The sequence below is a fragment of the Paramisgurnus dabryanus genome, chromosome 18 (assembly GCF_030506205.2).
Source record: "Paramisgurnus dabryanus chromosome 18, PD_genome_1.1, whole genome shotgun sequence".
Classification (NCBI taxonomy): domain Eukaryota; kingdom Metazoa; phylum Chordata; class Actinopteri; order Cypriniformes; family Cobitidae; genus Paramisgurnus; species Paramisgurnus dabryanus.
Window position 1 is genome coordinate 23,325,608 of NC_133354.1, and position 25,780 is coordinate 23,351,387.

At 37.3% G+C, this 25,780-nt stretch overlaps 2 protein-coding genes across 2 annotated transcripts in view; one reads left to right on the plus strand and one right to left on the minus strand.

The window, feature by feature from the left end:
• Positions 1-11,337: 11,337 nt before the first annotated feature.
• Positions 11,338-15,614, minus strand: mrpl22 (mitochondrial ribosomal protein L22). Its single transcript, XM_065287334.2, has 7 exons — positions 15,510-15,614; positions 15,380-15,422; positions 14,944-15,079; positions 14,789-14,854; positions 14,076-14,153; positions 13,909-13,978; positions 11,338-11,608 (listed from the first exon to the last, which is right to left on the minus strand). The coding sequence occupies exons 1-7, from the start codon at positions 15,535-15,537 to the stop codon at positions 11,400-11,402; spliced, it is 630 nt and encodes a 209-aa protein (XP_065143406.1). The 5' UTR covers positions 15,538-15,614; the 3' UTR covers positions 11,338-11,399.
• Positions 15,615-15,807: 193 nt separating this feature from the next.
• gemin5 (gem (nuclear organelle) associated protein 5) overlaps positions 15,808-25,780 on the plus strand; it is a 19,640-nt gene continuing 9,667 nt past the window's right edge. The window contains exons 1-12 of the mRNA XM_065287333.2: positions 15,808-16,042; positions 16,119-16,273; positions 16,478-16,659; positions 19,430-19,581; positions 19,687-19,788; positions 19,984-20,116; positions 20,206-20,368; positions 20,928-21,140; positions 21,215-21,300; positions 22,919-23,001; positions 23,766-23,902; positions 23,989-24,062. Coding sequence (XP_065143405.1) covers positions 15,901-16,042; positions 16,119-16,273; positions 16,478-16,659; positions 19,430-19,581; positions 19,687-19,788; positions 19,984-20,116; positions 20,206-20,368; positions 20,928-21,140; positions 21,215-21,300; positions 22,919-23,001; positions 23,766-23,902; positions 23,989-24,062 — 1,622 coding nt within the window. The 5' untranslated portion in view covers positions 15,808-15,900. The remainder of the gene's footprint in view (positions 16,043-16,118; positions 16,274-16,477; positions 16,660-19,429; positions 19,582-19,686; positions 19,789-19,983; positions 20,117-20,205; positions 20,369-20,927; positions 21,141-21,214; positions 21,301-22,918; positions 23,002-23,765; positions 23,903-23,988; positions 24,063-25,780) is intronic.

Below are 25,780 nucleotides of genomic sequence, written 5' to 3' on the forward strand. Positions count from 1 at the left end.
GTGACACACATAAAAACAGAGCTTTTTTGCTTCCACCCAAATAGTAGCATTTTGGACATGCTATAATAAATGATCTGTGGGGTATTTTGGGCTGAAACTTCACAGACTCATTCTAGGCACACCTGAAACCTATCTTGTAAAATGGGCATAATATGTGCCCCCTATAAATTTTCCGATATTTCAAAAAGAACTCAAAACTTTCTCTCCAGTCTAGTGGGACTATTTCAGGGACTTTGAAAATATATTATCATACTGTATGACCGCCCACATTAACGTGTCAGTTTTTAGAAACTTGGCACACTGAGTCACAGTGAGATAATAAGGATGTAGTGGGCTAGATAATATTATTTCTAAACACCAGTTTGGGGAAGTCTGCCAAACCCTGCGCTGTTCCTGGCTTTACAAATAAGGATCCGAGAACAAGGTCCCTGATCATATCAGTCTGACCTTAACTGTTTGTTTGGTGTGTTTTAGTACAAACTGTTTGGTGAATATGGCACAATGTAAAGCAAGCTCTGAAAGAAAGCTTATTGAAATGCAACACTGCAAACTTTATTGGGCCCAACACACAGCCTGTAAGTTATTTCAATAAAAGCTCAATTAAATTTGCTATGCTAAGATGTAATTTTTTCATTATTCATTTTTTTATCATAGCTTTGCTTCTTATTCTGCCCAGCATTCTGCCTTTATTCACAATAAATGAATGTAGTTGTATTTTATACTGTAACAGCATGCCAGTTTCCACACTAGAGCAAACAAAATGTATAGTGCAATGAAACTGCATACATAAAAACAACAAATTTTTTTAAATATGTAACTTTATGTACAAAAGGTCTTCTTGATAACCGTACAGAAAGTAATTACATCAACTCATATCATATCTGTGAATTGGCTTCTACCACTGTTAGCGTAAGCCAGCTCTTGTGTGCAACAGCATAATTCATTGTCCTCAGAAATGTGCCCGCATATTTCCTCACATTGACACAGAGCAATTAATATCTCGTAATGTCCTGCGATGGATGATGACAAAGAAGGACAAAGACAGTTGGCAAATATCCTGTTGTCCCAGTCACAGGGATTAACATATGTGCGAGAGTAAACTGCACTTCTCCCAGAGGGCCAAGCTGTCTATGATGGTCTTGACAAATGACCATTAGTACATACACGGGGTCAAGTGTGCGGTGGTCACAGATTAATTATCACAGACAGACTAACAGAGGATACAGATGTCTGGCCAAGAGCCCATTTAGATGAATGATACAGTCAGGATTATTCTGGGTTTTTGATGTGCAGAATCACTGAATCTGGGTAGACGTTCATGATCAATCTGTTTTGTTTAGTCCATTTTAGGGCAAGTTTACTTTTGAAAGTCAATATTGCTGAAGGCATATACCTTAAGGACAAAGCTATTGAACATTTCTACAATCACAGTGAACTTTTTGATCCAGCTATTTGGGTCTTTTCCTATATACTTTATACAGCACTTGTCAAAACTGGTATTTTATTTAGGTGAACTGTCGTAGGTGATTACCTCAGCGTTCACTTCCACTAGCGGTACTCTCAAAGAAGATATCTCTATATCTCGCTTGTAAACATTTATGACTAGCTCAGCATTTTGAAAAAGTGAACATCATATGTCCTTGTATACAAGCAATGTCTGGTGTCTCCACTGTGCTTCCACAGTCTCTGTGCCATATGTCATGTTGATCAAAGAGAAGGTGTGTGGGTGTGTTAGAGAAAGCAGAGGGTGGGATCAATCTGAGACCTTTCTTTAGCTCTGAGCTCTGTAATCACCTGCCTTAATGATACTCAAGAGCCACCACTGTGTGGCCTTGACACTATCATGACACTTCAGCAGTCAGCAGCTGTGTCCTTACTGCTACAGGAGCAGACACGTCTATGAAATCCTCACCTCGCTCTTGCATATGGAGCTGACAGGTTTTTTCTGTGTCTTTTATTTTATAGTGCTACTTGGCTGTATTTTTTTAAGTTATGAAGGTTTAAATCAAAACTAACCAACTGCAGTTGAATTGATATTAATTGGAATGCACAACCAAAAAACGAGATTTTGCAACGAAACTCTTCAATTCAACTTCAAACACATTTGGTGGATGCTTTAAAGGAAAACACCACTATTTTTCAATATTTTACTATGTTCTTACCTCAACTTAGACAAATTAATACATACCTATCTTTTTTCAATGTGTGCACTTAATCTTTGTACAGGGCGTTGTGAATGTGTTAGCATTTAGCCTAGCCCCATTCATTCCTTAGGATCCAAACAGGGAGGAATTTAGAAGCCACTAAACACTTCCATGTCTTCCCTATTTAAAGACTGTTATATGAGTACATACACGAGTAAGTATGGTGGCACAACATAAAATGTGACGATTTTTTAAACTGATAAAATTGAGAACTATTTTGTATGGCGGAAGAGCACATAGTTTGCAACATTTAAGCCTCGGCGTGCAGTAACATCATCACTCCTGACTATTGTCCCACTCGCTCAAACTTCCCTCAATATTACTGCACCTGAGGTCTAGATTCGGCTACATTTACACGTACATGGTTATTTTGAAAAACTGACACATTTACCTTTGTTTGCGCCCTTCGTTAACACGTAAAAGTAGATTTTACCTCTGAAGCCGATTTTTTCTAAAAACTCCGGCCAAAGTGGATATTTTGAAAACCTTCGTTTGCACGCTTGCATGTAAACTGAGTAGGGTGGCCATTCATGCCAGTTCCGCCGGACACGTCCAGAACATGTTTTCGGTTTCGTTCTCCGGAAGTCGCGTTGCTCGACCGCATACGGCATCGAGGTTCTCACATTTCAGTTAAAATACATTAGAAAATTTAGATTTACTTCCTTTAAGACATACAATCATTGTAGATTCATTCTTACCTTGAAATGTAACGGTTGCTTTTCTGAAATTAAACCCGAAATATTAAACCTTGATGATGTATGTGGTCGACCAACGCGACTTCTGGAGAACGAACCCGAAAACATGTTTGGGACGTGTCTGTCGGAACTGGCACGAATGGCCACCCGAAAACTGAGACAAACGGATGTTTAGGCGGCCAACGCCAGAGCTCGCACCTACGTCAAAAGTGTGACCTATGTTTACATGTGACTGCTACTCTGAACGCTTCCATGATCACATTTATGTTCGTACAAACTCGTTTTGTGTGTTTGTATTTGCAAACACAGCTGCTACATTATGTCGAAGAGCAGAGACGAGTGCTCGGAGGTCAGCAATTTTACACATTTTCAACTTCATGCGGCACTGCAAGAACCGACAGGCGGATGATGTCAACGTACCGCGAGAGCGAGTTGCGAAATCACACGTAGATGTCTAATTTCGAATCACTCTTACAGTACTTTGACGTCATCAAACACTTACTGCAACAACTCCTCCCACCAACAAGAAGAAACAGACCGCGTCACCACCAGCGCCGCCGGTAATTGGCTTACATGGGCTTGAGCTTTTCTTGACGGCATATATGCACGTGTATGTGTAAATTAACACTTTTCTGAAAACTGACATGTGTGCACGATATTACTTTTGAAACCGGAGAGGTTGAAATGTCCGTTTATGAAAATAGCCGCCCACGTGTAAACGTAGCCTTAGTATAAATATAAGAATCTGTTTTTAAGGCATTCAATGACAGATTAGTTTATTTTCCAGAAATAAGAAATGACAGCAAATAGCTGCAAATGCTTGATACAAAAAGTGAATGAGACTTCTTTTAAAGGAAATAAATATATTCAAACTTCTTTACGAGCTATTTTTATGCATCTACTATTCAATGATGAATCACAGCCCTCAAAAGCACAAGGCAAATTTAAGTAGTTTGATATATTTAGGTAAATCGATCCAGTAGTAAAGAATACCAAGTTAACGTGAGTTCATAAAACATAAAAAAGAAAGAATGCAATGAATTAATTTACGCTTGCGGGGCTAAGAGCATTTATGATGCATGACTTTCTTATGATCCCCTTGACTCCATTCAAAGTTGTGTGACATTTTCAAAGCGATTATGATTTTAGTCCTTGTAAGGCAACACCTGCAGTGCCGAGCAGTCACCTCGGGACAGTGAGAAATGTCACCAGTGAAATTAATTAAGTAAAAGGGATCGTTCCATTTATTCATGAACAGACTGCAGTGAATCAGTTTGCTTAAGTGATGAGTATCATCCTATTAGAGTTAAGATAAGAGCGTACCAAACTGATCAAACAGGCTCTTGTTTTCACATCTTGAAATAACTCACAAACATTTTGCCCTCACTGTAGTAAAACTCATGAGCATTGTGTTGATTTAAAGGATGATGTCGTGGTTAACCGAGTGTTAAAATGCTTTGAATAAGAACACCATCATGGTGTTTATTAAACTACTGAGTGTTTTATTATTTTTTCATTTAAACTAACTTTTATTATTAAACTGTTTTATTATTTTTTTAATATGAATGTCACATTGAAACTTTTGGAACTTTATCTTGATTTTGTGTTTTTACACATGATAAAAATATTACTTGATAAACATTTCTATGGTGCATACTGTAGTTTTAAGCTGTAAAATTGTTATATAATGTGCTAGAGTGAAAAAACGTAATATATTTTGTGTAAAATTTACCCAACTCTGGGTTTAAAATAACCCAGCATTTGTTTTATTAATAGAATGTGAATGAACAAATTAAAAGTTTCCATATTTATTTAAATTGTTTTCTACATTACTTTTGTTTGAAATGTACTGTATGTGATAACTCCAACACATAGATACTGGCATATATTAAACTCTCTTGCTCTAAAATCTCTAAAACCACAAAAGAAAGATGTATAACCTAAAATGTTTATCGAATCACTCGAGCTGAGCACGTTATAAATAATGAAGTGTTTGAATAGCTTTCTTGCACTTTCAAAATAGCTGGAGGTTCTGCTAATTACTGTACAATAGCCCGAAAACATCTCCGGCCAGAGGAACATTATCACTTTTGATTTTAGCCCAACAGAATCTAATAGAGAGACTCACAATGGCTTCCAGCTAAAGCACTTAAACAAAGCTTCATTGCTTACCATACATTTCCAAATCAATATTTCATTAACTGGATAGAGGCGATGTGTTTCAGTTTTTCAGCAAGTTCATGAAAAGTTAAACTTGGTGGCTGTCTTAAGCTGACACTATATGAAGTTATAGGAAATTAAATTTGGGAATATTAATGCAAATGGGAATTAGCTATATTATCACATGTTCCGGTACACTTGCTTAAAAGATCCTTTACGGCAGGAGTGGGGAAATTCTGGTCCTGGAGGGCCACTGTCCTGCAGAGTTTAGTTCCAACCCTAATTATACACACCTGAAAAATCTAATAAAGTCTTCAGGATAACTTGGAAATGAAATGCAGGTGTGTTTGATTGGGGTTGGAACTAAACTCTGCAGGACTGTGGATCTCCAGGGCTTAGGGTTCCTCACCCCTTCTTTATGGCAATGCCATAGAAGAACCATTTTTGGTTCCTCAAAGAACCATATTTTCATCATTTGAAGAACCTTTTTCTTCAGAGGTTAAAGGGACTTATGTGAACCATTTAGCCAAAAATGGTTCTTAAATATGGCATCATGAAGCACCCTTATCTTTATGAGAGTATAGTTTACTTGGTAGGGCAATAAGTTAATGCAAAGGTCAATCCTATCTACCACATACTGAAAAAATGTGCAGACTGAATGGACTGCCATATGCATAAATGTAAATGTTTTAAACAATATCCTAAACTAACAAATAAAAAAGGTACAAGAGAGAACAAAAGTTGTCACTGGGGTGGTACATTTTCAAAATGTGCATACTGGTACCTCAACGGTACATATCTGTACCAAAATGGTACATATTAGGACCTTTTTACAAAACAAAAACATCTTCATTTTTTAAAAATAAATGTGCTTAAAGGGTTCTTCACATCAGTGCCATAGATTAACCTTATTTGGTTCCTCAAAGAACCATTTATTCAAAGGATCTTTAAAGAACCATTTCTTTATTCCGAAGAACCTTTTTACACCATAAAGAACCTTTTGTGAAACAGAAAGGTTTTTCAGATGTTAAAGGTGCTTTAAAGAACCATTTAGACAGAAAAGTTTCTTCTACTGTATATCATGAAGCACATTTGTTTTTAGTGTAGTTAATTAATAAAGCAAATTTAGACATTCATGAAACTACTTACCATATTTAGGTGAATACCGATGGCACTGATATAAAATAGCAATGAAATAGCAGTTTTTAACATTTTTAGTGTGACATTGCATAGTAACAATGATTAAAACAACCACAACAAAGTGTTATTTGTGTGATGATAGTGTTAAAAAAATGTTTTTATTTGCTTATAGAGGGAGATGAGAAAGGTTTTGCAAGTAGCAACAGTGGCACCTAGAGGTTCATATTGTGATCAAAGTCTTTCTGTGCATAACTGTTAAATGAAAACTTATAGGCATAATGCAGATGTTTTTGCTTTATGCATGGAAGTTTGAGAAAACTGATCTACAGTCAAGAGTTGCGATTTAGGCAGAGAGTAGTCAGTAATCTTTAGATCTTATTTAACACAAATTGTATTTATACAATTTGTACTTTGTAAAAATGGAAATGGTGGATGTAATTGTTTAGTAAAGAAGCAAAAAACTGTGGTGGAAGATCAAGCAAAATTGTGTTTTTCTTTTTTTTGCTTTGGTTCTCAAGGGCTTTTGCCCGTATAGTTCCTTTCAGTTTGGGCTCTACTGTTATCTGTCATACACTGCGTTAGAAAGCTAAAATCATTTGTTTCAAACATAAACTGTAAAAAAAGTTTTAAAGCCTGCTACAGGCTGATAAATGAACTTCTCCAGGCCCTCTGAAAGTAAAGAGCTGCATCTTAAGACCTTACATCTATACAAGTTAACCAATTTCAAATCATCCCATTTAACCCATAGCTTTTCGTTGTGTAATAGCTTTTCCTTCGATGTGCTCAGTTTTTTATATTGAAGTAGGATGTTGAGTCAGAAGATTTCAAAGTATGACAAAGCACCCCAAAAATTTTTTGGGGACTAAGACTTAAGCTTACTCCCAGACTTAACATGAATGTCTGAGCGGTCTTAAAGCAACACTATGTAGTTTCTATGTAAAAATGACTTACAGCTCCCCCATGTGGTTGAAAAGCGCAACAATGCCTGGTATCAGACACTCTTCTGCAGGCAGGGGGAGGGGCGGGGCTGTGTTTCCTACCCTCCACCTCGACTTTTAGAGTGTGCTTGTAGCAGCTAGGAGGCTGCTCAGGTTGCAGCAACTGTACAATTTGTCCAGTTAAAAGTTGTTCTATCACTGAAATAATTTTAGAGACATTATTTAAACGTAAAAAAAACTACATAGTGTTGCTTTAAATGAAAACAGCTTGCATTAGTTTACAGGAGAGCTGTCAAATATTTTGTAATTCTTGCAGTCAGTGGGGCTGTATTTGTGTATTGGAGGATCTATCTGATTCTAGACAATACTATAGACAAACATTCACAGCATTTCACAAATGTTTACATTCAGAACTCGAGCCTGCTTCTTAAATATACTTTACAAATTTGAAGCAAGTTCTGGATAAATACAGACACTAGATTGTTTACTTACCTGGGGTTTCCAACTACCCTTGAAGAAATATGAAGATAACAGATACACTGATCTCTTAAATGCCGCGTGTGCTGGTCGGTGCGAAATCAGAACTTGAAATTGAGGGCACTTGTACACTGAAATTGAGGCCAGGAGCTGCCATTTTATCAGAGATCACACTGCAGGACTCCAGTGCAGTGCTGTCTTACATGAAACAATGAGGAAATTAAAGAGAGCGGCGAGAGGATCACAACTGTTGAGGTCTTTTACCGCTACACTGATCCAGGTTTGGCTTTCTGTAGCGATGGCTGAGGTTTTAATGGATTAAGGTGAAGAAGGCTGATACAAGATCAGTGTAGAAGGATTGGATATAACTGCAGCATTAAACTGAGATATTTGCTCCTGTATAGCTCAGAGGTAGAACATTGTGTTAGCAGCGCAAAGGGTCATTGGGTTTGAACCCAGGGAATACACATAATGACAAAAAATTGTACCTTGAAATGCACTGTAAGTTGATTTGGATAAAAGTGTTTGCCAAATGCATGAATGTACATTTAGAAACTGAACAGCATTTGAAATAAATAGTGGCTTGTGTTAGAAAATAATGGTAAAAATGCACTAGTAATGCCAAAAATTACCCACAAGTGAAAGTATGCAGGCAACAATACTCCATAGTTTATTCCTGTATTGTATGTTATAGCGTTAACTGTAGTACAGAAGTACTTACTGAGGAATTCACTATGTATCAAGAAATTTGACTATAGTACATTACCAAGAAGGATTATTTTAACAAATACTATAGTTTAGCATTTATTAAAGGAATTCATTACAGTATCAAGGAATGTTACTACAGCAAATTTTCAAGAAAGTTGACTATAGGAAAAAATATAATATAGCAATCATTATACCTGTAGTAATCAGTAGTATACTGTAGCATTTACTATAGTATCATCAAGAACTTTAGTTAATTTCCAAGAAAGTTCACTATATCTAATATTATAGTATAGCATTTATTATAGCTACTATACTGTAGTATTTACTATGGTAAGGATTTTACTATAGTATCAAGACATTTTACTATAGTTCATTTCCAAGAAGGTTTATTTTAGCAAATACTATAGTAAAGCATTTATTATACTGTAGTATTTACTATAGTAAGGAATTCATTACAGTATCAAGGATTTTTACTATAGCAAATTTCCAAGGTTTACTATTAGGAAATACTATAATATAGCATTTATTATATTAAACAGTAGAGTACCTACTATGGCAAGGAATTTACTATAGTATCAAGAAATACAGTAAATTTCCTAGAAAATGTACTAGTAAATACTATAGTATGGAAATCATTATAGTAATCAGTAGTATAGACGGTTTCAGCAGTAACAACATAAACAAGCGGCTGTCGAGGTCCGCACGTAACTTCCGGTAAACTCCGCTAAGAATAAATAACAACAAAGTTCTTTAAACTAGTTTATTTATATAACAAGCAAAAAAACAACACATAGATTACCTAGGAAACCAAAACATTTGTTATTTTCGACGAGGCATTTGTTCAAGAAATCAGTTTAGCAACTAGTCAGACCATTAAAAAAAACGAAACCGGAAGTAAGGTTCGGATCCAGACGTGTATCACGTGTGTCCGATGAAACCGTCTATACTGTAGCATTTCGCCTACTATGGTAAGGAATTAACTATAGTATCATCAATAACTTTTGTTATAGTATATTTCCAAGAAAGTTTATATCAAATACTAGCAGTGGTCTCCAACATGGTGCCCGCGGGCATCAGGTTGCCCGCATGGAGTCTGTGAGTTGCCCGCCAAAGCACATTCTATTAATAGCCTCAATTTTAATATTTATTTAATACATGTTTTTTATATTAGCTTGGCTTCTTTTATGTATGTTAACATTTTAAACAATAATAAAACATATCAATAAGTTAAAATCAAATGAAGTAGAACAATAAAATAATTGAGTAGACTATATCAAAAAAGTAGCCCTCCAGATTGGTTTTCTGTGATAGCCCTTGCTCTCAAAAAGGTTAGAGACCCCTGTACTATAGTATAGTATTTATTTTAGTAAACTGTAGTATACTGTACATTCTAAAAATACTTGGGCTATTTTTAACCCATGCTGGACTTTCATTTGATACACCTGCCCCACACATTTGCAACCAAGGCAACGATGACGTTTAGCAGACACGCCCCTTACTGCTGATTGGCTACAAGTGTGTTTTGGTATAGTCGGCCCAACTCCCTTTTCCAAAGTGCTTTTTTTTCAAAAATCACGCACCCCGCCTTTAATATTTAGCCAGCAGGGGTTAAACATAACCCAGCCATTTTTGAGTGTATCAAAAAAGTTTACTACTATAGTATAGCATTTATTATAGTAAACCCTATAAAATGAACTGTAAGGAATTCACAACAGTATCAAAAAAGTATATAGTAAATACTATGGAATATACTGCAGTATTATTTCATGTGGGTAGTTTGAAAATATGCCATACAGGTAATAATGCCCTTAAAAATGAGTTCGGCTCTACAGCTATAAATCATGAGAACAGCCAAGTATCTGAATGAGAACAGTTTGTCCTTTAAATTCAATTTCTGTCAATTGGATAAAGATGTAACATTTTCTATTATAAATGCAGCTTTTGAAGAGTTCAGATAAAGACAACTGTTGCAGAACTTAATGTGGTTGGATGTCAGAAATAAAGGTCTTGATCGTTTAAAAAAAGGGTGAATTACATTTTTACGATCACATTTTAACCCAGTCTGGATGCTGTTTACCAGGTCTGGCCTGATAGATGAAGCACAACACACAAGACAACACATTTTGCTCAAATGATAAGCCATTAAATAGAGCCGCTTCAATTTCACCATCCTAATTTAATGAGAAAACTAATGAAACTGCAAAATAGAGCCGAGGACCCTGGGTGCTTCAGATAGCACAACCAAAGTGGAGTTTAGGGTGATTTGGTGTTTAACATTTTTGGTTGAAATTAATATACTTTCTATAAATAAAATATTCATTATTCACGCACATTCAAATGAACACTACAGTTGTGATGTATAAAAAGACAAGTAAACATTTTCTATACATAAACGTAAAAAAGTTATCCATATTTAACAAAGAGGGTTAACTCGAGATTAAATGCTTTGAAAGATCCTTTTTTTTCTATAAATCTGGGTGATGAAACAATAATATTTTAACAGTCAATCTTACGGTAAGCTTAAAAATGTGCTTGCATATAGGAATTTACTGTTATCATGCCATAATTCATATGACAGATAATGTGTCATGCTTCCTATAGGACACTTTATTGCAACATTTTTGTTTTACGTACCCCAGAAGCTACCATCATCCCCTTCTGTCAATGCCATACCAGAAATTTGTTCTCTTAGCTCTTATTATACTGGATATTATTTGTATAACTCGCATTGTCAGTCACTTTACTTTTCTCAAAAATAAGAAAAAAATATTACAGTAGTATTGTTAAAAGTCACCAAATTGCATGCATATTCTACTACATGCAACCCATAACAATTTAGAGGATAAAATAAACACTTCATCATTCAGGAGCAAAATGTCAGGGAATGTCTGAAATGTCACTTATAGGTCGGGCATCTGCAATATGCACATTAGGTTTAAATATAATAGTTCTGTATGACATTAACATTTATTTATTTAGCAGACAAGCTGAGACTGGAAATAAAATGAGTCATGCTTAGCATAATTTATTCAACTTCTTTATTATTTACACAAACACAAGTCAAGAGTCATTTTTAACTATAATGAGTAAATAATGGTTCTGTTTCTCAGCCCCTCCACGTACTCTTTGGCCTGGTCAAATCCTGTCTTCTGTTCGACTTTGGGTGACACCCCCTCGACAAGCTTTACAAAATAATGGCAGTGCACTTTGTCCATGATACCGAACATACCACGACCATGATAACGAATGCGCTTCAGGTACTTTCCCTTGCCCGAGAAAGAGTCAGCTGTTGTGAACAGATCCAAAAATATAATTAAACCAAGAAATCTTTATTGAGAAGCTAAAGAGCCATAGTGACAAAATGTGAACCTGGACCACAAAAAGAGTCATAAGTGTTGCACATGTATATTTGTAGCAACAGCCAACAATACATTGTATTGGGTTAAAATCATAAGCATATTAAGTAAAGATAATGTTCTAATGATATTTTTGCAATTTCCTACTGTAAATATATTGAAATTGTACTTATCATTAGTAATAATGTGTTTTGGTAATGACTCCATCTGGACAACTTTAAAGGCGATTTTCTCGATATTTTGATTTTGTTACACCCTCAGATTCCAGATTTAAGTTGTTTCTATCCTAACAAACCGTACATCAATGGAAAGCTTATTTATTCAGCTTTTATATGATGTATAAATCTCAATATACACTTATGAATGGTTTTGTGGCCCAGGGTCAAAAATGACATTTAATTTAAGAGAAAACTCAATATTTACTAAAAATAAAGTAAAATATACTATTGGAAGTATATCTAAAATATTAATAAAATGTGATGAATTTAGTCTTCTAATACACCTAAATAAAATCATCCTACATAAATGTAAAGAATGTTGATATTTAATATATATATATATATATATATATATATATATATATATATATATATATATATATATATATATATATATATATATATATATATATATATATATATATATAAAACTTTGATTTCTTTAAAAGGGACACTCCACTTTAAAAAAAAATCTTATTTTCCAGCTTCCCTAGAGTTAAACATTAGATTTTTACCGTTTTGTAATCCATTCAGCCGATCTCCATTGAATCTGATTAGACCATTAGCATCACGCTCAAAAATGACCAAAGAGTTTCGATATTTTACCCATTTTATACTTGACTCTTCAGTAGTTACATCGTGTACTAAGACCAACGGAAACTTGCGATTTCCTAGGCCGCTATGGGTAGGAACTATACTCTCATTTCGGCGTAATAATCAAGGACTTTGCTTGTGTACGATGGCTGCAGCTGGTGCAATGATATTACGCAGTGCCTGAAAATAGTCCCCTTGGTTTCAGGTACTGCGTAATATCATTGCGGCTCCTGCAGCCATGTTACGGCAGAAAAGTCCTTGATTATTACACCAGAATGAGAGTATAGTTCCTAGCCACATCGGCCTAGAAAATCACAACTTTTAATTTTACGTCGGTCTTAGCACACAACGTAACTACAGAAGAGTCAAGTTTTAAATGGGAAAAATAACGAAACTCTTTGGTTATTTTTTAGCGTGATGGTAATGGTCTAATCAGATTCAATGCTAAGCTATGCTAAAAATGGTACAGCCAGACTCTGAGATCCACTAAATGGATTCCAAAATGGTAAAAAATCAAATGTTTAACTCTAGGGGAGGTGGAAAATGAGCATGTTTGCAAAAAAGTGGAGTGTCCCTTTAATACAGACTAACTAAGGTCATGTCAAAGATTGAAATCAATTATTGAAATCAAACATTAGATGATGAGACTTTAAGGGCGATTTATAGTCGTGCGTAGGTCCTACGGCGTAGCAGCGACGGCGTAGGTTCCGCGTCGGTTTTCATTTATACTTGTGCGTCGCCGTCCGCGTCGACGTGCAAACACACGCGAAACCGCTGGTTGGCAGTAATCACGCGTGTAACCACAGTAGCAGCAGAATTCGTCACAGAAGAAGAAGCTAAGCAATTTAACCCACAAACGAAGAAGAAATAGCAACTTGTTGTGTATAATTTCAGAAGACCAGCAATGATGTAAGTAAATAAACAGCGACTTATGTTGGAGTTTGAGTTAAATCACTCCTCAACTTGGCTCATCTTTGTTTTCACCGTCTCAAACGGAAATACCTATGACGCAGTTTTTTTACCTGACGGGAGGGGTTCTGGTGGACCAATCACAGCGCTTACGGTCCGCGTAGAGCCGACGCGCTGTTAGAAATTTTGTGAGGTGCGCGTCAGGCTACGCAGAGCTACGCACAGGCTATGGATAGCCTAAGCCGTAGCTACGCCGTAGGACCTACGCACGACTATAAATCGCCCTTTAGCCTGAACTACACAGTCAGGGCCAAATTTTCAATTCAGTGCATGTCTAGAGCCATTTTGCATTGTTGCTTAAAAAAAAAAGAAACAGGATGAAATGATAAAAGCTTTGAAATAATACCATAGGATGTTGAAATCAAAACTGATTTCATGTAGTAAAACAATTTAATGTGCACTGCCGGTGTGAATAGACATGACTCGACATGCGGTAACTGAACACTCACCAATATACAGATTTGATTTGTATTCAAGGTTGTGATTCCTAACAGCCATTTCCTGGGCTTCCAGAAGAACCTTTAACACGACACAGTTACAATATGAATTTCAGACATGTAAATAGTATACAAGAAGCGTGATGTTATGTGATGCTAGAAATCTCTTCGTATTTTACCTCTCTGATTATTTTAGCTCCTTTCTTGTCATTGAACTCCAGCTGAGCAAGTGCTTGGTCAATGGTCATACCTTTGATCTATTAAACAGATCTGAATTAGTGTTTAGTATAGAGTGCATGTTAATGTTGATTTTTCTATTCCAGTCCAGTCAGCATCTTGCAACATTCAAAAAACAATAAAAAAAAATCAGATTTTCCAAAAATATTTGACAAATTGATATTGATTGCATTTATATTTCTTTCTATCTTTGCAAGCTTTAAAAAAATATATATAAATATAATAAAATTAACCCTCTCTCTCTCTCTCTCTCTCTCAACGGGTACTGTTTCAAAATAGTAAAAACTTGATATTTGCACTTCTTGTATTATTGCTTGCCTATGACAACTCACTTTATTGTTTCCTAATCTTTGGAAGTCGCTTTGGATAAAAGCGTCTGCTAAATGCCTAAATGTTAATGAACAGAGCCATATTTACTAAAATAACACAACAAAATGTATTACTAACAAAGCAGTATTGTTATTAATAGTGTATACAGTATTAATAATGCTCCGGTAGCTCAATTGGTACAACATTGCGTTAGCAGCACAAAAGGTCAGGGGTTTAATTCCCATACTGATAAAATGTATAGCTTGAATGCACTTTAAGTCACTTTTCTGAAAAGCATCTGTCGAATACATAAAAGTGTCAGTCCTTGCATGCAGATCTCACTCACCAGCTTTGCCAAGTACCACATCTTGTCTTTGCTGTATTTAATTTGACGTCTGCAGTGAAAAACCTCCTATCAAAAACAAAATATGGCTTCACATGTAAAGATTACTTACTTCATTCACAGTCTAAGTGGAAATGTAAAATAAATGGCTCACTAACAGCTGGTCTGGGTGGTTCATCTTTCTGTTGTGGTGGATATAAAATGAGATTTTTCCTCTCCCAGTGTCTTCCGTTGAACTGTGTGCTTGTATGAAGACATGACACCTGCGATAGAGTAGATGAAGCACCAAGCAACCTAAAAAGAGCATAACAGATTGGATGCAGAGAAGATTTTTGGTTTACATAAGCCCTGTATTACAAGAAAATGCCTTTGACACGAACGGTTCCAAGTATACATAGGCTATCCCAAAGCCCATCGAGACACCATTTCGGGTCTATATCAACAAGTTTTAAATGTAAAATAGAACAGTAGTACGCATATAATGCGCAAACATGTTATTTATTACAGTTTGAAGAAGCAACAATCATACGGGTTATGTTTAATCGCTGCTGAACGCGGTCTGTGTCCTTCTGCAGAACACTAAACATTTCTTACCTAGAGTTAATTTGTCCACAAAAACGTCGGACTGCGGTCAATCCTGTAAACAATCATATAGTTAAGACATCAGCAAGTGATTTACATATTCTACGATAAATAAATCGATAGTATATTTGGCTTGACTTACCAGCCCATGTCACTGCGGACGCCGCCATGTTGAAAACTTCACGACACTTTGCTTTACGGCGGCAAACGTCTCAAAGATGAACGATTAAACGGCTTAATATTTCTTATTTTTCTTTTCTTGTTAGTGGAATTGATATGAATATAAATACAACGGTTGACTTTACATTAATGAATGCTAATATATATATATTTATTTTATGTATCCGTTGAATATTTGATTGTCGCCATGGTTATGCGATCCCTTCTCGCGCTCCGTATATTTTACGTCACTCTTAGTCGATTTTTGGTAGCCGGTGTGTTTTCGGCAGCATGAGTGCATGTGAGGAAAAATTGACACCAACTTGAACTTCTTTTTATTTTGGGTTTAATGCGGAAATCGTTTATTCGTTACAATGCACGATAGACTTCTGCCAGCATCTCCGAACTGGTACTGTTCACGTTGCAGTGATGTAAATGTTAATGGAGTGTTAGGTTTTGGAGCAAAAAACACCATTTACCTGGTTAAAGTGACCGCAGCATCTCCAACAGTCATAGGTAAGGGTTAACATTTTATACATTACTTAATAAGAAACACCATTGCGCGTGATCTGATCAAGTTGTCTTTTTGCAGGTGAACTCACTGGGCACACCGAAAGAGTCTCTGGTTTTGCTTTCTGCCACTATAATGGACAGGAAAACATTTGTGCCAGTACTTCAGATGATAAGACAGTTAAAATCTGGGATGCTGATCAGCGAGTTTTGGTGACGGAGCACAATGTGCATCAGGTAAGTGTTAGGTTTCAGGAGAGCTATCGGGCTATGCTCTTTAAGCTAACTTATTGGTGTACTTTACTTAACTTCAAAGGTTAATGAGTTTATATTTATATCTATATAAACTTTTATTTGCCCATTTTCATTGATCATATTTATTGATCATATTTATTGTTGCACTCTGAACTTGATGGACATGTGACGTCTCTCTCTGATCAGAACACCATCACTGCAGTCCATTGGTCTCCAGTGCAGAAGCATCTGGTGGTCACAGGAGATGAGAAAGGAATTGTGGTGTGTTATCGGTACAGCAGTAACGACACCCAGAGCTTCTTCCCTGAACCTCGAACCATCTTCTGCTTATCCTGCTCACCGCACGAGGAAAACTACATTGCAGTGGGGTAAAAGCTCATTATATTATCGCCTAATGCAGGATATAGTCAGACCCTTCATTAAAGTCTTGACAATGAAATCTATCTGTTTTATCCTCGAGAGATCAAGGTCAATATTAAATCTATTACTGTAATCTATTGCTATTACCACCACTATTGCTCTTGCTAAGCTTAGGGATTTGAATGAACCTCTATCAGTAAGTTTAAAACTTTGCCAAACTACTTTGCAAAACTAGCTGTCAATTTTACATGTTTTTTAATGGCCGATACCGATATTGAGGAAGCAATTTTGCCGATTGGCCAATATAAGGCTGATGTAGCGCAAATGTAACTACAGCAAATAAAGGCCAAACTAAAAAAAAGGAATACTAAATGAACATTTAGTGTGCACAATATTAATTATATATACAAGACACACACTACTGTGGATCTGACACCTCACAGTACTGTCTGAATAAGACTTTACCGCATGCCGTGATGCATAACTTCAAGTTAAGGCTAAAGTATGATACATTTTTTGTTTACCCGAGGGTCCGTATACAGTGTACATTATGCAAATTTCGTCATCAGAAAAGTGTGTGCACTGTACACGCACCATTGGATTTTTGGCCATTGGACTTTGCGTACATCAGGTGTCAGCTGATGTTGGCTTAACTTAGCACCCTCTTCTATGCGTTACATTATTACTACGCTCGCTAGTACAGTTTAATCTTAGCCGCTGTACTTTGCTTCTTATGTTGCCCATCGATTTTTTTTTTTCAGCATCTATTAATGTAAAACTACCGAGCGCCTAAGGTGACATTGGAGTAAAAAAATCTTAAGTTTAGTTTCATGTGCTCAAGTGAAACCTTCATGTGCAGATTTTTAAAAAAAAAGTTTAGTTGAAACTATCGCACACGCACACGTGAAACTATCGCGCGTCCGTGAAACTATCAATACTTTAACGTGCCCGCGCACGTGAAACTATCGATACTTTAATGTGCGCGCGAAAACATGCGCGCGTAGAACTAAACTCGATAGTTTCACGTGCATACGCGAAAGTTTCACTTTATTTAATTTTTGCTCTGTGTCTCCTTAGGGGCTCTGTATAAAACAACTAAACAATTGTGAAAGCGCTATAAAAAAATTATTAAATTGAAAAATTTAATCATACATCCTGAAAAGTAAAGCTGCTGGCTCTTTGATCGCCCCCTGGTGGCTGGATGCTAGCCTGGTCCAACCAGACTCTCGTACATTCATTTCATTTGTACAGAGAGTCTGGCCACGCTCCATTGCAAAGCGTTACTTCCGTTATGGAGGGTCCATTGTTGAAGTTTAAAACTATTTGATCTACCCAGAGTCACTCAGGATCTGCCATACGCAGTCGCTAACGTGTGGTCGTGACGTATATCATGCACCGAAACCGGACGGAAACAACAAGTCAGAATAATCAGACAAACAAAACTTAGCAAACCTGGTTCTTGCTCCGGCTTTAACTTCTGTATATTCGGCAGTTTTGCAACAACGGACCGAATAGCTTTTCTCACGTCTTTCTCCGCAGCCATTACTGAACTACAACTCAAACTGACGCACGACCTCAACGTCTGCGTTCTTAGCCACCCCCATCTGTTCGCTGATTGGTCCTGCAGATTTTTGCAGGAGAAAACGAAACTCTATAGAGCCATCCCAGACGTACTGCTGAAGCGAAATGAAAATTAAGCAGAAGCACGTAGGAGGGCGGAGCCAGGCTAGCTGGATGCAGTACGAGTCATAAACCACACTCTCTCTATGCAAACGAACGGGACTCGGGTCAAGATAGAAAAATAAGTTACACTTGCAACAAAATTTTATGAAAGATGGTTTTGGTACTTTAACGTAGTTGTTATCACGCTGATATATGTTCAATTGTTCATTTTTGTTTTAAGATTCATTTTGCCTTGTAATTTGATGTTATAGAAATGGGGCGTGTCGTTATGATTGACATTTGTGATTGACAGCTTCTCTGAGCGGACTGTCGGAGCATCAAGGGAAGATTAAGATATAACTAGCTATTAATTTTCAATTTCGGTGTTATTTTACACTGACAAAATGAGTTGTATTTAATTTACCTTATTTTAGCCAGCCAGTCAAATGAGACGTTCAATGGGCGTGGTTGAACTGGGCGCGCAAGCTTTTATGCGGAAGTTTGATACCGCGGCTCAGCCTCCGGGCTCCACGGACGATTCCTTCTGTGCGTGCCCTGGCTCCAAACTGCTTCCTTCCATTGTAATGAACTGAACTGAACTGAAGATGGGCGCTGACATAGACCCCCATGTTAAAATGCTTTAGAAACTTTACAGCAGAAATAAAAATGTTTACAGCCTGGAACAAAAAGTGATTTTGGTCTATATAGTTAATTTTGCCCTTCCTGACAACTGTGAGGGGGTGAATTTTTTTTGTAACTCAGTCGTTTAAATTATATTAAGCCTTAAAGTATTGCATTATTAAGGGTTTGGCCACTTGACCCACTCTTTACCCATTTTCAGTTATCCGCTAGTGGTGCACGGTGATGCGCTGCCAAGATGGCGGCGGCCGGCGCGGCCTACTGTTGGCTTCAAAAAAGCTAATGAAAAAATGATTTACTGAAGTTATCTCAATCTTTTACTTTGAGTTACTGTAAGCGATCACATTTGTACCTGGTGAATAAAAAATTTGCTAACCTAAGCGACTGCATAGCAACGTCCTTTGTGCCTGTATGCAACACCATAAATCATAGCAATAAAAGTCTGAAAGTTTGTTTTTATGTTTTTTCCTTCTGTAGCTATAAGGATGGAATGATCGTAGTGATAGACATCAGTAAGAAAGGAGATGTGATCTGTCGGCTAAGAGGCCACGATGATGAGATTCACGCCTTGGCTTGGTGTCCTCGGCCCAGAGAAGAGCCGCTGTATGGACGATCAGAAGAGAACACGGGTGAGTGATCAGCGTTCAATTCTGTCTGACTCTCATTCAATACCATTGTGTGTCTAAGTTTGTTAACTAAAGGCCTTATGTTCAATATTTACATGGTCTCTATAGATGGAAGCAATGGGTTGACAGAAGGAGCAGATGTAGGATGTTACCTGGCCTCAGGCAGTCGAGATCAGACCGTGCGGATATGGAGTACCGCCAGAGGCAAAGGTGAGGAGATAGACTCGAAGGTTTTATATCACAGAATCCAGGTGCCATGCATAGCTCAGTGGTAGAGCATTGCAGTAGCAGTGCAAAATATCACAAGTTCGAACCCAGGGAATACGCATACTGATAAAAATATATATCTTGTAATGCACTGAATAAAATCGTCTGCCAGGTGCATAAATGTAAATTTGATTTCAGGTGTCACAACCCTAAAACTTCCCTTCTTGAAACGGAGAGGAGCTGGGGTTGATCCAGGGGTAAAGGAAAGATTGTGGCTTACTGTGCATTGGCCTAAGGGAAGATCTTCACAGATTGTGTCTAGCTGTTTTGGGTATGGATGTACATTTTCTATTTACCATTTAATCATTGTGCTTCATTGTTGAGTTTGGACGCTCAACGTGTGCATTTTGGTGTGCGCAGTGGCGAAATTGTCATGTGGGATCTGATGAAGTCGGGCAAGCAAAAGTGGTGTCTTTTGGGAAGTTCGGCGGATGGACAGAATCACGGCCGTATCGTCTTCAACATGACCTCCTGTCATTTAGGGGAGAGAGAGCTTCTGCTCAGCACCTCGATGGATAGAGAAGTAAAATCTTTCTCTTTACTTACAATATTACCTATAGGGGCGGTTTTGCCGACAGGGTTAAGATTAATCCAGGACTAGGCCTTAATTATATTAATTAATTAATTAATTCAACAATACTGGTGTATGTTTTCAAATAAAAAATGCATTTTAGTCTGGGATTTGGATAAGCACTGTCTGAAAAACCACCTCATGATGTTAAAGAAGAGTCTTGTTTAACTCTTTCGCCGCCATTGACGAGTTAACTCATCAATTAAGAGAAAAGGCTTCCTTGCCAATGACAAGTTTTTCTGGCAATCCGTATTTCCACTATTATCCATCAGGTGGTGCTCTTACCCAACTTATAAAACCCAGAAGCAACCCCTTAGGGCAAACAATAAGAACTCCGTGTATGTTTTGATTATCTGAATCTGATCTCTATCAAAAGTCCTTTGCAAAAAAAATCTCAGCTTTTTGCTCAAAAAAAGTTTTGTGAAAATCATAACAAATGTTGGCTCTGGCTTGCAACTTTTTTGTAAATGCTGGCAGAGAAAGAGTTAATGTTATTTCGATGCAATTTCAGATTAAATGCTGGGATCTGGAAACCCTGGAGTGCTGCTGGACATTGCCTACTTTGGGAGGGTTTGTGTACTGTCTGAGTTTCTCTCCGGTGGGAACCGGCTGTCTGGCTGTAGGGGTCGGTGACAGCATGATCCGGGTGTGGAACAGCCTCTCTATTCAGAACCACTATGACATTAGGACTTTTTGGCAAGGGATCAAGTCAAAAGTGACAGCTGTGAGTCTTATAAAGTAGTTTAAAATTAAAATCATTGAAAAGCATGTAAAGCATTTTTTTAATGTTTCTCTCAGTTGGCATGGCATCCATTAAAAGAGGGCTCGCTAGCCTTTGGCACGGATGATGGCAAAGTGGGAATCTATGAGGTTTACTCTAACAAGTAAGAACACAACACATGCAGTCATGCTGTATTGATTTTTGACATTTTAGAAGTGTCTATGCTTATCAGACCCGATGGTGTAACCGACATATAATGCTGAAGAATTTTGTTGACCCGAGTACAATTCCTGTCTCGTGGTCCTTTGCCGATTCCATACCCCTTTTTCCACCCTGTAATTTCCTGTCCTCTCCTCGATCAAATACAAGCAAAATGGCACAAAAAATGTGTATTGATGTGCATAAATTAAAGGGACACTCCACTTGTTTTGAAAATATGCTCATTTTCCAGCTCCCCTAGAGTATTTGATTTTTCCATTCATCCAATCTTTGGGTCTGGCGCTAACACTTTTAGCATAGCTAAGCATAATCCATTGAATCTGATTAAACCATTAGCATCGCGCTCAAAAATAATAAAAAAAGAGTTTTAATATTTTTTCTATTTAAAACTTGACTCTTCTGTAGTTACATCGTGTACTAAGACCGAAGGAAAATTAAAAGTTCATCGAAACTCGCAATGCTAATGGTCTAAACCGATTCAATGGATTGTGCTAAGCTATGCTAAAAGTGCTAGCGTCAGGCCCGGAGATCAGCTAAATGGATTCCAAAACGGTAAGAATGTGATCTTTTTATTTGATTAGGGGCATCAAAGTTTGATTTTACTCATTGGTTTCAATCTTGGACATGGTCTTACTCAGTCAATATTAAAGGGATAGTTCGGCCAAAATGATATTAAACCCATGATTTACTCACCCCCAAGCTGTCAGAGTTGCATTTGTCCATCGTTTTTCAGACAAACACATTTTCGGATATTTTATAAAATGTTTTAGATCTTTCAGTTGATTAAATGTAATGTTACGGGGTCCACCCATAGTCCACGTCCTTCAAGTCCAAAAAAAGTGCGTCCATCCTTCACAAATTAAATCCAAACGGCTCCAGGATGATAAACAAAGGTCTTCTGAGGGTAATCCGCGCGGTGTTGTTGTAGAAATATCCATATTTAAAACTTTATTAATGAAAATAAATACCTTCCAGTAGCGCCGCCATCTTAGTCGCGTCCGCATTCAGGATGGGTGCTTATACAGCCTACGGAGGCTACTCTGCTGCTGCTCTGTGCCCCCGCCCTCCGAATTTGTCATACGTCACTAAAAAAAGTGCGTACACTACTCTAATACTCTCTCCTAAATACAGAGGTGTCTAAGATGGTGGCGCTACCGGAAGGTATTTATTTATGTTAATAAAGTTTTAAATATGGATATTTCTACAACAACACCGCGCGGATTACCCTCAGAAGACCTTTGTTTATCATCCTGGAGCCGTTTGGATTTAATTTGTGAAGGATGGATGCACTTTTTTTGGACTTGAAGGTCGTGAACTATGGGTGGACCCCATAACATTAAATTTAATCACCTTAAAGATCTAAAACATTTTATAAAATATCCGAAAATGTGTTTGTCTGAAAAACGATAGACATATGAAACTCGGACAGCTTGGGGGTGAGTAAATCATGGGTTTAATATCATTTTTGGCCGAACTATCCCTTTAAAGATTTCAAGGTGATATTTTTTCACACAATGTTCGAATCATAAAAATTACTTTATCAATATTTGTTTTGTTCACAGACCGCCTCAAATCTCAAGCACCTACCACCGCAGAACGGTCTATTCTCTGTCGTGGGGTCCTCTTGTGCCGCCCATGTCTTTCGGTAAGTCTATTCACGACACGCACTCATGATGACCCAGTAAACATTGAACTTCGAAAGACACCAAGAGCGATTTGTCAGCAATAAGTGATGCTTGCCTCATCTTTAACACGCCCGGTAATTGAGCGAGCGTGGACAGAATGCCGGCACTCTCTCCGCACAGTTTGTTGGGTAATCAAAAAATGAAAAGTTAATTTCGACCGTCCGCTGACAAATGACACGTTTATCATCGTATCCATCTCTGGGCCGCGGGGGTGTGCAGGTAATTGCTTTTGTTTGAGAGCTCCTGATGGGAGACGGCGGATAGGGGAAGATATAATTTGTTTACATTTTTTCCGCGGTGCATTTCCTTGACTCATCTCCCTGAGGATGTCCTGCTTGGAAAATGTTCAGCTCTGTTGATTTAATATCTCGGATCATCTTCAGCTTTTTTTTAAAGACAACTTTAAGCTTTATTTTGGCGAGATTAGCGGGTGTGTGCTTTCCGTGCTGCGTGCATACATATTCAGAGCTTTGTAATATAGTTTAAACAGGATAAATGTAGAAAGTTGTGGGTGGTTGCCAGATTGCTTTGCAATTCTGATAAAAAGCATCATAGTTTGATTTTACATGGATGTTCATCTTTGACATGATTTTAATCAGTCAATATTAAAGATATCAAGGTTATATTTTCACATAGGATGATTTGATGTAGAAAACGGCAAATAAAAAAAATGACTATATATAATAGCATATTTACATATGTGTGTAATGTATGTGTGGCTCAGGTGGTTCAGAAGATAAGCCTTCATACAGTTTATACAGTTGCGGTGGGGAGGGCGTCATCTTTCAGCATGACCCCTGGAAACTTTCAGGAGAGGCCAGTAACATTGACAAGCTCATCTGTGACACCAACAACATCAAAGTAAGTCAAGAAATCACTTTCCTCCTCTTACAGAATGACTGCAACAGTAAACAATCCGTGAATTATTATTTCTTTTTCTGTTAAAGCACAAGATGTCACCGCACACAGACCTCAGCTGGAAGCCAGATGGCAGCGTTCTGGCCACAGGAAATGAAGATGGGTATGAATCTCAATCGGGGCTTTTGGTAGCACTTTATTTTCTAGTGTCCTTGTTATGCACATAATCTTTAACCTTACCGTAACCTTAAAATAAGTAGGGGAGAGCGGGGCACAATGCTTTTTGGTTTTGGCTCAATCATTCAAAAAGTATTTGAGTTTGATTTAATTGTATTTTTCCACAAGCAACACACACATCTCTGCTACAAATGAACATTGAAGTTTGTTTCTAGGACTTACCATTCGTTGACAATTACACCAAACATGACAGAAGTGCAAATGTTACAACCAACCCCATAGGTGGGGTTAATTGTAACAGGCAGGGGGTTAGTTGTAACACTTGCTAAAAATTACGTTTGCAGGCAAATATTTCAATACTATTTTGTCTATATACTTGAAGTGGATATTGTTTATATATCCGTCTATAATAGACAGATATCCACACTGTATTCATTCATCCAGCACTTTTCTAACAATAGTTCAATTATAAATAGATACAAATGTCGAAATATGTGAGCAAAAGCAGCACAATTATGACAAAACATTTTTTTATATGTGACCCAGTCTGTAATAACCATACTACAGTTTCAAAAATCAAATTCTGAGATAATGAGCATCAAAGTCTGATTTTAGCCATTCATTTCATTATGATTTTTGACGTGACCTTATTCAATCAATATTAAAGATATGGACAAAAATAAATTTGAAACACGATTTTTGATAAGACAGGCACATTTATTTTGTTGGCTGCCACCAATCATTCATCTGTAGCCTATTTAAAACAACTGCAAGAATTACGCTAACATTAGCGGTTTTCATATCATAAGTGCTGAGGGGTTAAGGCCGGGGTATACCTTTTTTCCGCGTCCGGCTCGCGCGTGCACAAGTCCGCACAGCTTTCCAAGTATACTCCCCGCGGCTACACGCGGATGGCCGCGTTCAACACTATAGGCAATACAAATGATTTCTTATTCAAATTATTAGTCTAACAGGTCGTCAGGGCATATTTCAAAATGATGCTATGTTTTCGTCAACAAGACACTGATTAATATGTTTGGATTTGGATTTGGTATCTTACACACCCAACTTAGAAACCGAGAAAAACATATGATGAAAAAATTTACTTAACATGCCACAAAAACACTCGTTCATCAATAACTCTCTGGAATACATTATACATTTCCAGTATTTGCGGGAGACTGCTTTTGGCAGCGTGAAAAAATACGGAAAAAACAAATCACTCAACCTTGTGCAACAATGAAAACAGTCCGTGTTACAACTAACCTCGTGTTTTTTAATTGCGCACCCCTATATGTTCATTAGTATCACCCAGTAACAAGGACAAATTAAAGGTGCATTGTGTAACTTTTAGAAGGATCTCTTGACAGAAACACAATATAATATACATAACTATATTATCAGTGGTATAAAGACCTTACATAATGAACTGCATTGTTTTTATTACCTTCAAATGAGCCGTTTCATCTACATACACTACGGCCCCCTTACAAGGAAGTCGCCGTCATATTTCTATAGAAGCCCTAAATGGACAAACTCCTCTACAGAGCACGTTTCATCACTACGTTGTCTCGGATGATGATATGTTTGTCCTGTGATGGCTATCGTAGCTTCACTATGCGTTTCAAAAGGGAGGGGTGAGCTGTGGACTTAGCCGTTGGTTGAAATTCACAATCTCACCTCTAGATGCCGCTAAATATCTAC

Coding starts and splice junctions, on each gene's coding strand:
- mrpl22 (XM_065287334.2), bottom strand. CDS start 15,537: ATGGCGGCGTCCGCAGTGACATGGGCTG. Junction 14,855..14,943: donor ATGAACCACCCAGACCAGCT/GTTAGTGAGCCA, acceptor TGTTTTTGATAG/GAGGTTTTTCACTGCAGACG. Junction 14,154..14,788: donor TGTGGTACTTGGCAAAGCTG/GTGAGTGAGATC, acceptor TCTGTTTAATAG/ATCAAAGGTATGACCATTGA.